Source organism: Myotis yumanensis, unplaced genomic scaffold (genome assembly GCF_028538775.1).
Source record: "Myotis yumanensis isolate MYYU_CA2020_CCGP unplaced genomic scaffold, mMyoYum1.0.hap1 SCAF_15, whole genome shotgun sequence".
NCBI lineage: Eukaryota > Metazoa > Chordata > Mammalia > Chiroptera > Vespertilionidae > Myotis > Myotis yumanensis.
This window is the reverse complement of record NW_027223766.1, coordinates 52,944,383-52,957,761: the sequence shown is the minus strand read 5'-3', so window position 1 is coordinate 52,957,761 and position 13,379 is coordinate 52,944,383. Positions and strand designations below refer to the sequence as shown.

The window sequence follows — 13,379 nt, the reverse complement described above, 5'->3', positions numbered from 1 at the left end:
ATTGGGTGGGGAGTGAGCTGGAGGGGGCCCAGGGCTTGTGCCTTGCTGTTCTCTGTGGTGGACGTGGGGTCCGGTCCTGCACCCGCTGTGTACCCCGCTCTGTGGGGTCCGGTCCTGCACCTGCTCTGTGCCCCGTTCTGTTTGTGGGGTTCAGCCCTGCACCTGCTCTGTGTACCCCGCTCTGTGGGGTTCAGCCCTGCACCTGCTCTGTGTACCCCGCTCTGGGGTTCAGCCCTGCACCTGCTCTGTGTACCCCGCTCTGTGGGGTTCAGCCCTGCACCTGCTCTGTGTACCCCGCTCTGGGGCTCAGCCCTGCACCTGCTCTGTGCCCCATCTGTGGGGTTCAGCCCTACACCTGCTCTGTGTACCCCGCTCTGTGGGGTTCAGCCCTGCACCTGCTCTGTGTACCCCGCTCTGGGGTTCAGCCCTGCACCTGCTCTGTGTACCCTGCTCTGTGGGGTCTGGTCCTGCACCTGCTCTGTGCCCCGTTCTGTTTGTGGGGTTCAGCCCTGCACCTGCTCTGTGTACCCCGCTCTGTGGGGTTCAGCCCTGCACCTGCTCTGTGTACCCCGCTCTGGGGTTCAGCCCTGCACCTGCTCTGTGTACCCCGCTCTGGGGTTCAGCCCTGCACCTGCTCTGTGCCCCGTCTGTGGGGTTCAGCCCTACACCTGCTCTGTGTACCCCACTCTGGGGTTCAGCCCTGCACCTGCTCTGTGTACCCCGCTCTGTGGGGTTCAGCCCTGCACCTGCTCTGTGCCCCGTCTGTCTGTGGGGTCTGGTCCTGCGCCTGCTCTGTGTACCCCGCTCTGTGGGGTTCAGCCCTGCACCTGCTCTGTGTACCCCGCTCTGTGGGGTTCAGCCCTGCTCCTGCTCTGTGTACCCCGCTCTGGGGTTCAGCCCTGCACCTGCTCTGTGGGCTCATGCCACCCCTGCAGACAGCATGGAGCCCGGGCCTCCTGTGTCCGCCCCTCTGTCTCTCGTGGACTTTGGGGTTGAATCTGAATAACCTTCCACGTGCCTGTGGCGTGCCTGTCGCTTCCTCCTGGGGGGAGTGGCTGTTTCCCCAAAGGCCTCCCAGTGTCTGAGCCCTCGCAGGCACCTCCAGCCCCACTCTTCCTGGGCTGCCGTCAGCCGGAGGTGGGGTCCCCTGGTTCTGGGCACTCAGGCTGAGCGGCTGGGGAGACCCACCCACCAGCGTGGCTGAGCTGGGAGCCCACGCCCTCTCGGGCCCCCGGGGTGGGGGCCCTGACCGCCTGGAGAGCGAGCGTGTGTGGCAGGGGGGCTTGGAAACAGCCGGCCGCCCCAGCTGCACACGGAGCAGCCCAGGTGGCAGCGGAGAAGAGGGGCTGGGGTCACTGGGGGCGAGACTTGAACCCCGGAACAGTTCTGTTAAAAGGCTCCTCCGACTGGTGGGAGGGGGCGCTGAGGGAGCCGGCCCGGTGGGGGTGGGTGGAGGCGGGAAGGAGAAGGGAAGCCGCAGGATTGGGGGCGGCGTGAGGTCCAGCCTGGACGTCGGGAGACGGTGGCCAGAACACCCCACGCCTGGGGCCTGCCTGGGCCCTGTGCACCCTCCGGTGGGGATCGCAGGGGGTGGGGGTGCTCCCTGCTGGGGACGGGAACCTGTGGCTCCTTGGCCAGCACTGGCTCGCAGCGCCCCCTGCTGCCCACTCGGCCCCCATGCATGCCCTTTGGCCCCGGGGCCGCCCCTAGAGGCTGAGGACGAAGTGGGTTTCTAAACACCCATGAAGCCCCTGCCCCGGAGCGGCTGGTCTCCTCCCTCCTTTCGCACCAGCAGGTCACCTACCTCCTGGTGAGAGTGAGCAGAGGTCTTCTGTTTTGAGATTTTTGTTTTTTTTATTAGAAAAAATCTTGTTTATATTTATTGTCTGTCTGTCTCTGTGTCTTGTTTATCCTGAACATTCCGCACCCTGCAGGTGTCCCTGGGTGAGAGCAGGAAGTCCCCGGAGGCGCCACGGCACTGGAGGGCGAGAGCAGCGAATCGAGCAGCGAATGGGGAAGTTAGGTCTCAGTGAGAAACGCACGGGGCTGCGGACTCGGCCCAGGGCACCCGCCTGCCTGCCATCCACGTGCTCGGCTTTTCATTTAGGTTTTTGGTTCATCCTCACAGGAGGGTATTTTTCCATTGCTTTTCAGAGTGAGAGGGAGGGAGGGGGGGCGGGGAGAGGAACATCCATTGGTTGCCTCCTGAACCCACCCTGACGAGCCAGGGATCAAACCTACAACCCAGGTACATGCCTTTGACTGGGAATCGAACCTGTGACCCTTCGGTGCTTGGGCCGGCGCTCTAACACACACACGCACACACACACGCACACACTCGCATGCACACTCACACATACACTCACACACACTCGCGCGCACACACACACTCACACTCACGCACACACACACTCGCGCGCGCGCACACACACTCACGCACACACACACACTCGTGCACACACACGCACGCACACACACTCACACTTGCACACACCCACTCACACTCACGCACACAGTGAAAGGCCAGAGTAGGGACCACCAACAGGACTCTGGCAGCTGGAGGGCAGACGGACGGGACAGAGGAGGCGCGATCTGCGCTGGGAGTGCCTCGGGCCGGAGAGGCGTGTGGAGGGCGCGGAGGCAGTGGCGCACTGCCCGGCCCGGCTCTTGGCACAGGCGCCCGGGAGGTCAGACTCCACTGCGTCTGCACAGCCTCTGAGCAGCGACCCGGCGTCACCGTGTCCATCGGCACTGGGCGCACCCCTGTTGTACCAATCCTGGCCCTGTGCAGGCAGGGGTCCTGTCCGTGTAGATCGGCTCCCTCGGGGGCTCCCGAGACCGGTCGTTCATCACGGCTCTCCGAGCCCAGAGGAACCCGAGGCATGAGGAGCCCTTTCCACCCCCAGACGCGTGACCCAGTGTGGAGCCCACTTGCTGCAGCCCGAGGCCCAGCCTCTCTCTTCTGTCAATGACCGTGTGCTGAAAGCCTCTGGGTCCCAGCATGTGTTTTTTAAATGGATCTTCATTGATGGGAGAGGGAGGGAGAGGGAGAGAGATACAGACATCAATGAAGAGAGAATCACTAATCGGCTGCCTCCTGCACCGCCCTCCCCCTGCCCCTGGGATGGAGCCCACAACTCGGGCTTGTGCCCTGACTGGAATCGAACCGTGACCTCCTGGTTCATAGGTCGATGCTCAGCTGCTGAGCCACGCCGGCCGGGCAGTTGTTTTCAATGCAATGACTGGCCAATAGGATCTTGGAAAGTCTCACCAAGAGGGAAGGGAATGGAGAACCTGCGTGACAGTCACATGACAGTCACGTGACGGGCTCGGTGAATCTCGAGCTAATCCTGCGGCCCCGTCACCTGCCAGGGTCTCTGCTGCGGGTCTCGGAGGGAAAGGAGAGTGGACGTCGGAGCCGAGTGGACAGTTCCCTGCCTGGGAGGTGAGGCCTGGCATTAAATAGTCTGTTTAGTGCTCAGACTTTTAAGGGAACGTGTCCCGTGTTTATAAAAGCAGAATCACACACACACACACACACACACACGCACACACTCGCACGCACACTCACACATACACTCGCACACACACACTCGCACAGACACCGCTGCTGGCCGAACGCCCTAGGTGCTGGGAGCATGTGCCCCTGGTGAGCAGGCTCGGGGGGAACCTCCCAGGAGACCCCCAAGTGCCGCCCCCACTCCGGACCTTCCTAAATGCGGGGGCCCCAGGCACCAAGCCAGAGGCCCGGGCGGGGCGTCCATCCCGGAGCCCTGGCCTGGGGTCCGACTTGCACCTCCCGACCTCAGGCAGCGAGGGCTGCGGGGCCTCGAGCCCCCAAACCCCACACTCTGCCCGGCGACCACACCACACGTCCCTCGTGGGCTGTGGGGAATGAGAGGCAACAGCACGGGGACGTGTGCAAAAGGCTTCTTGGCAAACACTGAGTGGGTGACGGCGGAGTCACCTGCCCTTAGAGACGCCGCGCCTCCTGGAGCGCGGCCTGGCCTGCGGGGCTGCGCCCGAGCTCTGCGGTGGGAGGCCTCTCCCTGGGTTTCTTCATTATAGAGGCTCCGCATTCATTTGAAAGAACAGGTCCAGGGCTGGCCTTCGCGGCCCAACCGTCCGCAGCCTGTCCCGCGTGTCCCTCCCTGGCGGCTTCGCCTGCTGCGGGGCAGCTGGGCTGGAGGCAGGAGCCACATGCGCGGGGCTGGGGGCGTGAGGGCGTGAATGGGGCCCACAGAGGCGCGCAGCCCGTTCAGCTGTGACTGGCTCCGGTGCCGGCGTGGGCTCTGGAACCTTCCGGACCGCGCCCGGGGCAGCATCCGGGCAGAGGTTCTCGCAGGGTTGAGCCTGCTGCCGGCTGTGACCCGCACTGTCCCCCTTCACTCCACGGTCCAGATGGCGATCTTCCCCTCCTCCGGGCCGGAGCCGCTCAGCACGTATCTGTCCTCGGCCGAGCACAACGCCCTCACGGTGTCCGCATGTGCCACCAGCTCCTTCTCCACCGTCTTCCTCTCAGCGTCCACCACGTAGATCTTCCCCCGGGGCTTCCCCGGCGACAGCCCCGTGCCGCCCACCCACACCTGCCGGACACGGGCGTCAGCACCACGGGCTGCAGGGGGCGAAGGGCTGCCCCACACCCACGCCCCCGGGCGGCCCTCACCTGCCGCTTCACCCGGATCATGCAGGTAACCTGGGCGCAGTCCGGCAGGTGGACCCTCCCGGGCGGCCGGGCCAGGTCCCGCAGGCCCCAGACGTAGATGTCGTCGTACCCCGCGCATGCGGCCCACAGCTGCTCCTGCTGAGACAGAGAGGACCATGCGGGTGCTGGCGGCGGGCGGCCCGCGGACGGACGGGCGGACGGACGGACGGACGGACGGGGCGGGTACCTCGGGGAGGAGCTGGAAGGCCACGAAGGTGGTGCTCTTCTCCTGGAAGGTCTCGTCGATCCTCAGCTCCTGCCGGACACAGCTGTTCACGGCCATGATGCTGTTCCCGGTGCCTGCAGGAGGGGCGGGTGAGGGTGGGCAGAGCCACCCGGGGCTGCGGGAAGCGTCGGGGGGCAGTGCTCTCTGTATCTGGACTGACGGGGGCTGGGTGGCGAATGCTTTGGCCAAAGCACAACGCACTGGATGCCCGGTGCCCTTCCCCACACGGAAGCTCTTCCGGGACCGGCACACGCGGGAGCCTCAGGAATGCAGAACACGCCACAGGCACAACGCAAAGCTCCCTCCCACCCGGGCACAGGCTGGCTCAGCCCGCAGCCCTCCGCCTGCTCTGTGCTGGGGGGGAGGGGCACAGGCACACCCTCGGCTGCTCACAGGCGACTCCTGGGGGCGCGTGCGCTGTGCCCCTGCCACCAGCGGGCAGAGGTGAGGAGGGGAGAGGCTGTGGAGCTGACCCGCCCAGGGGAGGCGCAGAGAAGGGACCGGGAAGACTGGACTTTTAACATGACAGCTGGAACTCGGCGCGGGCGCTCTCTGGTGAGGGTGGAGGACTCACAGCACCACAGGCAGTCGGCGTGCAGCTGGATGGACGAGAGGCCACTGCCGGGCAACTGGAGCCTGCGGGTCACCTGCAGGGTGCTCACGTCCCACGCCAGGACCGCCCCGTCCACGCTGCACGAGTACACCTGGCTGGAGGCAGAAACGCATCTCGTTTTGTCTCTGAAACACACGCTGTGCATTTTAATCCAGAAACGAAGGAAGTTGCCATGAAAGCTCGCCACCCGGGTAGAGTGACAGGCAAACGCTAACGTGGTGAGAACAGGCCTTGGCGACGATGCGGCCGATCAGCTGAACCGCAGCTGAGCCGGAAAGCCACGCGCCCAGGCTCCCCCTGAATGAGCCTCCCTGAGGACAGGGAGCAGCTCGGACACGAAGTCAGGGAGCCGGGGGGAGGGTGGCCGGAGGGAGCCAGCGGGAAGCCTGGGGTTGTTCCCACAGGAGACGCGCTGCTCTGTCCCTGACGTCTGATCCCAGGCCCTGGTCACTGGCCAGGCCGGGCCCCTGCAGGTGACCGCTCACACAGAGTGTCTACAAGAGGGCGCCATTGCAACCCCTCCCTCACTAGGGTGCTGCTCTCAGAATGTCCCAAGAGGGCATTGGCGACGCCTCGGGGGAGCCGGGTACCTGGACGCGTCTGGCCCGTCCTGCACCACGAAGCCGGTGACGCTGGCGCGGTGCTCGGTGAGCTGCTTGTGGCAGGACATGCTGTGGACGCTGATGATGTAGATGACGGAGTCCTCAGAGCCGACCCACACCTGGCCCTGCGCCACCATCGCCATGCAGTTCTGTGGGGGAAGGGAACCCGCGAGCTGAGCCAGCGCTCCTGGGGGCGCGGCAGGTTCCGGAGCTTCGACCCGCTGACACGTCGCATCTTATGTGAACTGTTGACCTGTCAATGCGAGCCCACGGCCAACACCACGGGAGGCGGTCTGAGCGCAGCTGACCTAACGCACCATCTCGGCGAGGCAGGGCAGCCTTCCCGCGCAGGGGGACACCAGGCAGCTCTCCGCTCACACCTGGGGACGGACGGGCTCAACACAGAGACCACCCAGAAAAGGCACAGCAATGGGCCCGCCAGCGTGGCTCAGTGGTTGAGCATTGACCCCTGAACCAGGAGGTCACGGTCAGGGCACAGGCCCGGGTTGTGGGCTCGATCCCAAGTGGGGCGAGCAGGAGGCAGCCGGTCCATGATTCTCTCTCATCATGGATGTTCCTCTCTCTCCCTCTCTCTCTCCCTCTCCCTTCCTCTCTGAAATCAATAAACATATATTTTTTAAGACAACCCCGCATGCCGTGTGAGGCGAGCAGAGGACTCAGGCTGAGCCCAGGCGCCGGAGGTCCAGGCAGGTTCGGAGCGAGGGCGGCTAAGCCGTTATGGGCTCATTTACATGAGAACATTGCAGTAAAGCTGGAACCAGCTTACGTTTAACTTAAACTTGAAGCAGAAATGAGAGCCCCCGATGCCAGAGCGGAGGGCGCGGAGGGTCCTGTCCCACGGCCTGGCCGTCCCCTTCCCTCCCCCCGAGGGACGCACCAGCGTGGAGGAGCCCACGCGGACGCAGTGCTGGTGGAGGCTCCAGGACGACGCGTCGAACACCATCACTCTGCCCGCCTGCAGGGCGCACCACAGCTTGGGGCGCGCGTCCCCCGCCCGCTCCGCCGGGTCCAGGTGCCCTAAAGGGAAAGCACCCGAGAGGGGGTCATGGAAACCCTTCGCTGCAGCAGCGCGGGCCAGGCGAGCGCCAGGCGACCCCGTGCCCCCTCGGGGCCGCCGGGGGCTCTGCCCAGCGGGGCCTGGAGGGTCACTGAGGTCCCGGACAGTGGGTCTGGGGCTGAGGGGTCGGAGGAGCAGGGCTGTGGGCACCAGGGACGGCAGGAGAGGGGAGACGGCCTGAGTTGGGCCGGGTGCCCGCCCAAGGGGACCCCCGTCACTTTGTAACCATGACAACAGGACCAGCTTCACTGGGAGAGGCCGTCACCTCTGCAGGCCTCTGAGCAACGCCTACAGGAGCGCCGGCCCTGCCCGCCCCCCTCCTCCCCCCGGGCTCCTCGGCTCCGGCCTCCGCGTGGTGACGGCCACAGAGCGTCTCAGAGCAGCTGCCGTGGTCTTCACCGCGAAGAGCAGGGCCCCCGTCCCGGTTCACCCGCACGGCCGCCTGGCCGACCCTGGCCGTGAGCGTGAGCCCGCCCGCCCGCCGCTCACCCGGCGTGTACAGCAGCACGTCCACGGCTTGCGGGAAGGTCTCCCCGGCCGAAGGGTTGATCTTGTGCTTCAGCGTCTCCGCCGTCGTCTTGGGAACGGCCGCGGGCACTGGAACACACGCGGGCACGTGGCTCAGAGGCTGCTCGGTGAGCCTGGCCATTCGCGGGCGGAGCTCTTTGAAAGCAGACACGGCCACGGCCACAGCCACGGCCCCAAACAACGTGCCCCCGTGTCCGTCAGGAGGAGAGGGAAGGGTCAGGACAGTGACAGCGACATCATTCAAAGGCAGAGCCCGGCCGCGTGGCTCAGGGGGTGAGTGTCGACCTAGGAACCAGGTCAGGGTTCGATTCCCGGTCAGGGCACAGGCCCGGTTGTGGGCTCCATCCCCAGTGGGGGGCGGGCAGGAGGCAGCCGATCGGTGATTCTCTCTCATCCTGGATGTTTCTCTCTCCCTCTCCCTTCCTCTCCGAAAGCAATAAAAATATTTTTTTACATAAAATAAAGAAAGGCATCAAAGCCTGTGACTGGGATTGAAGCGCCAGACGCCCCAGATCGAGGCCCGGGGACGCCCTTACTTTCGCTCCGCATCTTGTCGAAGTAGGACAGCTTGGAGGCGGCGTAGATGGCCCCGGGCGTCTGCAGCGCGCCCACCACGGCGTCCATCAGCAGGGCGTGCATCAGCGCCTGCTGCACGTACTGCGGGTCCTGCGGGGACACGGCGCTGAGGCCCACTTGGCGCCCACGGGGAGCTGGCCTCTGGGCTGCCCTCACGGCTCCGTCCCTCCCAGTCAGGCCACACTGACTGCTGCCCGGGCCGGAGGGGAGCTTCAGTCTGTGGGCTACACGATCGCCATCCCCCGTCGCACCCCGAATGGAGATGCTCGCTCCACACCGCGGCCAGAGCCCCTCCCATGACGGGGACACCCCTCCCCAACAACAGCGCCGCCCCCCCCCCCCCACAGTTCCAACCAACGCCTGCATCGCCTGCACCGCAGTGGGAGCTGCCGCCGCCTCAGGTGCTGGGCGGGCCGCCCGCGCTCTTCCCCATGGGAGTCCCTGCTCAGGCTCTGGCCGTTTTGTGACCGTCCCCCCCTCCCTCCCCCGTCCTCCATCTCTGTCTCTGGTCTCTGGGACGTGATGTAACAAAGCCACCAACGTGGCCCGAAGTAAATGCAGAAACGCCGGCGCATGAGGCTGACACGGGAAGGAATCGGGGCGCCGCCCAAACCCCCACCTGTGGGTGGGAGACAGGCACGAGCCCCAGACCTGCCGCCCTGCGAGGCCGGCCCCCATCCTACTCCCCGGGCGTCACCGGATGGCGACGGGGGGACAGGGAGTGACCGCCCACAGGCTCTGACAGACCGCGGCCTGGGCCCCCGCCGTGCCTGACCTTGTGGTCATCCGCCAGCGCCTTCCCCGCCCACATCTCCTTCACCATCAGGTGCCACAGGTCGCACTCCGCCTTCAGGTTCGCCTCGAAGACGTCCTTCCTGGCGGCCGACCTGATCTTCAGCGTGGGGATGCGGAGCAGCAGGAAGGCCGCCGTGGTGCTCCTGACCTCCTGCAGGGGCGGGGGTGTGAGCCGGGGGTCAGGTGGTGAGTGAGGGGCGGGGGGGGGCGGGGGCAGGACCAGGGTGTCCGCGCCCAGAGACCACGCTGTGCCGGCCTGTGCGGGGGGTGCTCGTCTGGTTGGAGAGGTTGGATTCCCTCTCGGGGCACATACCTAGTTTAGGGGTTTGACCCCCAGTGGGGGTGCGTGCAGGAGGCAGCGGACCTATGTGTCTCTCTCACATTGATGTTTCTCTCCCTTCCTCTCCCTAAAAAAGGCAATTAAAAATAAAAACATGTCTTTGAGTGCGGTTTAAAAAACAACACACTGCCGAAACCGGTTTGGCTCAGTGGATAGAGCGTCGGCCTGCGGACTGAAAGGTCCCGGGTTCGATTCCGGTCAAGGGCATGTACCTGGGTTGCGGGCGCATCCCCAGTAGGAGATGTGCAGGAGGCAGCTGATCGATGTTTCTCTCTCATCGATGTTTCTGACTATCTCTCTTCCTTCCTTTCTGTAAAAAATCAATAAAATATATTTGGAAAAAAAAAAACAACACACAAACACACACAAAATGTAAAAACCATGCTGTCCCCCAGCCGGTGTGGCTCAGTGGTTGAGCGTCGACCTATGAACCAGGAGGTCACGGTTCGAATCCCGGTCAGGGCACATGCCTGGGTTGTGGGCTCGATCCCCAGCCCAGTGGGGGGCGTGCAGGAGGCAGCCGACCCATGGTTCTCTCTCATCATTGATGTTTCTCTCTCTCTCCCTCTCCCTTCCTCTCTGAAATAAAAAATTTAAAAAAATAATAATAAAAATAAAGACCATGCTGTCCCCGTCCACACTCGCTGAGGGACCTGCAGGGCACTGGGCTATGGCCCTGACTCACAGCAGCATGTGTATGTGGCGGGGGGGGGGGGGGGGGGGGGGGGCCGCACCCAGAGACCTCGGAGCCTGGGGGCCTGGCCCAGAGCTGGGCTGACGGGGGCTGTGGGAGGGGGGTCCCCGCAGGACAGAGAAGGCCCTGAAATGCCCGGTGCACGTCCCAGGCTCACTGTCCCCCTGGGGGTGTCGGGGCTCACCCCTCTGCCTCGTGCACAGCATTGACATTCAAGGGGGCTCCTCTTGCCCTGACTCTCGGGGGGAGGCGGGCAAAGCCGGGGGGACACTGAAGGGAAACACGAGGGGTCCGTGGTCCAGCCGCCACCACAGAGCCGTGGGCGCCGTCTTCGAGCCCGAACAAACGTGGAAAAGGGACGGCAGGCCCAGGCGGCCACCGTGGGAGGGCGCCGCGCCCACCTCGATGTTCCGGAAGGTGGCGATCTCCACGTAGCCGGGCCTGCCCTCCGTCAGCAGGAACAGCCGCTTCTGGGTCATGGCGATCTTGCCCACCCCGCGGCTCGTCTTCACGGAGCCGGACAGCTTGTACACGCACTCGTTCTTGTCCAGGTGCTCCGCCACCGCCGCGGGCAGGCTGACCTCCTGCGCCTGGGCCTCCGTCTCCTTCCAGCAGGCGTAGAAGTCTCTGAACGTCTCCGGGTCGATCAGCTTCTGCTGCCCTGAGCGGGACAAGGGAAAGAGCGCTGAGTCACGGCCCGACCCGGGCAGAGGGTGGCGCCAGGACTCGCCACCTGGGTGGGAAACGCTGGGAGCAAGTCCCCCCTCCCTTCCCCTGCAGCCTCCACCCCCACCCCCACCAGGTGCCGGAGGGGGCGGGCACTGGAGCTAGACCCGGCCCATCCGCCCTCCCAGCCGCTGACCAGGGGCGGGGATCACCAGACAAGAGCAGAGATCCGTGTGGCCACGAGGACGGGTGGCAGCCGCCTCAGGGCCACGCGGGAGCTAGTCCTCGGGTGGCGCTGGCACTGAAGAGTCCACACCCTGGAGACCCTCCCACGCCCCTGATCAAGCCATGCCTGAAGCCAGGCATTTCAGTACTTCTGGGTCATGTGAGCAAATAAGTTACTTCTATTATTTGTAACCAAGATGATCGTACTGGATGCGGTAACCTTTACAAATGCCCAGTACAGCCCGGCCGGCGTGGCTCAGTGATTGAGCATTGACCTATGAACCAGGAGGTCAGGGTTCGATTCCTGGTCAGAGCACATGCCAGTGGGGGGTGGAGCAGGAGGCAGCTGATCAATGATGCTCTCTCATCATGGATGCCTCTCTCTCCCTCCCCCTTCCTCTCTGAAATCAATAAAAAAATATATATTTTTTTAAAAAGGAATATTTAAAAAAATAACGTCCAGTGCGCATGCCCAGCTTCACACTGTTTGGCAGCGTGACTGCAGGCAGCTCTGTAAGTGGAGGTGGGCCTGCCCCTCCCCCGCACCCAGCACAAACGCGGGAGTCCGGCCTTCCCACCTCCTGCCGTGGCTGTTCTGCCTCCGAGCAGGGCCCACCCGTCTGTCCCCGGCCTGCCCTGTCGCGCAGCAGCCCCCGCTCCCGCCCCGGCTCCCAGCTGCCCACTCGCCCACATGGCTTTTCTAAGATGCCAGTAGGGGCTCCGCTTGGTCAAACACTTCAGGGCTCCTCGGCCACACCAGGCCCCAAATTCCTCCAGACCGGGCCCTGGTCCCCTCCACACCCACGTCCCAGGCTCCAGCATGCGGGCACGTGCCCCTGCACACGCTGCACGGGAAACTCGTACCCGTCCTCAAAGCCCGAGAGAACATCTCCTAGCAGCTCCCTGCCCAGCCGCCATCCTGGCCCCACACCGCACAGGCCCGTGGGACCCTCCCACCCGCTGCAGGGGGCAGCCTATTATCAGGTTCGTCCACAAACGGAGAAACGGAGGCAGGGCCGGCAGAGCCCTCCCGGCAGGAAGGGTGCCGCTGGGCCGGGCCGGGCAGGCCCACTGCTCTGCGTTCCGGGTCTGCCCTCCCGCGGGCCCTGCTCCGGAGGGAGGAACCGAGCCTGTGGTTCCCAGCCTGGCCGGCGGCACATCCGCTCGGGCTCCTGACAGTGTCGGGGGGCGGTTCCCCGGGGAATTGATGTCACGGCCGCAGCCGAGTTTGGTCCGACAGGCGGCACAGCAGCTGTGGTCAGGGTGGCCAGGGAAAGGGAAGCCGTGTCCTGGGTCGGGGCCGGGGAGGAAGAATTGCGGGGACTGTCAGAATTAGGACCTGAAGGTGCAGGCGCAGGACTGTTTGGGAGACTGTCCACCAGGGGGCGCTCACCTGCACTCACGGGTCTGCAGAGCATGGCTGGGGCTCATGCATTTTTTTAAAAAAATGTTTTTATTGATTTCAGAAAGGAAAAGAGAGGGAGGCAGAGATAGAAACATCAATGATGAGCGAGAATCTTGATCGGCTGCCTGCTGCATGACACCTACTGGGGAGCAAGCCCGCAACCTGGGCGTGTGCCCTTAACCGGAATCGAACGGGACCCTTCAGTCCCCAGGCCGACGCTCTGAGCCAAACCAGCCAGGGCACATGAATTTCTTTAATAAAATCTTGGATGTATTCTCACACACACCAGTTCATTCCAAGACGGCGATACTCAGCCCTGGCCAGTGTGGCTCAGTAGGTAGAGCATCGGCCTGCCGACCAAAGGGTCCTGGGTTTGATTCCGGTCAAGGGCATGTACCTCGGTTGCAGGCTTCTCCCCGGCCCGGGCCCTGGTTGGGGCGTGTGCAGGAGGCAACCAATCACTGTGTTTGTCTCACGTCGATATTTCTGTCTTTCCCTCTAACACTCTCTAAAAATCAGGGGAAAATATCCTTGGAGGAGGCCCAAACATCCACTGGTGCCAACTACATGGCTCCCGTGTCCCAGTCCGGCCACTCACGACTCTGCGACCTGAGAGGAGCCCCAGCGACAACGGGGCTGTGTGGCTCAGTGGCTGAGGGGTGCACGACGGCCTGGCTGTGGGAACACACCCCAGGCGGGAAACTCCTACCCGTCCTCAAAGCCCGAGAGAACATCTAGCAGCTCCCTGCCCAGCCGTCACCCTGGCCCCACACCCACACTCGCCGTGTCGCAGGCTCGATCCCCACACTCCAGGCCTTGCTACTGCCCTGTCCATGGGCATCTCCTGGGCGCCCAGACCCCCAGTGACACCAGTCCCCGCCTGCGTGGGCCACGGCTGCCATTTCCTCTCGGCATCTCCAGAGCGC

General features: G+C 64.4%; 1 protein-coding gene across 1 annotated transcript in view; it reads right to left on the bottom strand.

Annotated features, from left to right (window-relative positions):
- Positions 1 to 3,915: 3,915 nt before the first annotated feature.
- The window catches only part of DENND3 (DENN domain containing 3), a 28,514-nt gene continuing 19,050 nt past the window's right edge, over positions 3,916 to 13,379 (bottom strand). The window contains exons 14-23 of the mRNA XM_070392446.1: positions 10,559 to 10,818; positions 9,104 to 9,274; positions 8,289 to 8,418; positions 7,714 to 7,821; positions 7,045 to 7,184; positions 6,135 to 6,295; positions 5,506 to 5,639; positions 4,893 to 5,005; positions 4,667 to 4,804; positions 3,916 to 4,586 (exon numbers count right to left, since the gene is read on the bottom strand). Coding sequence (XP_070248547.1) covers positions 4,386 to 4,586; positions 4,667 to 4,804; positions 4,893 to 5,005; positions 5,506 to 5,639; positions 6,135 to 6,295; positions 7,045 to 7,184; positions 7,714 to 7,821; positions 8,289 to 8,418; positions 9,104 to 9,274; positions 10,559 to 10,818 — 1,556 coding nt within the window. The 3' untranslated portion in view covers positions 3,916 to 4,385. The remainder of the gene's footprint in view (positions 4,587 to 4,666; positions 4,805 to 4,892; positions 5,006 to 5,505; positions 5,640 to 6,134; positions 6,296 to 7,044; positions 7,185 to 7,713; positions 7,822 to 8,288; positions 8,419 to 9,103; positions 9,275 to 10,558; positions 10,819 to 13,379) is intronic.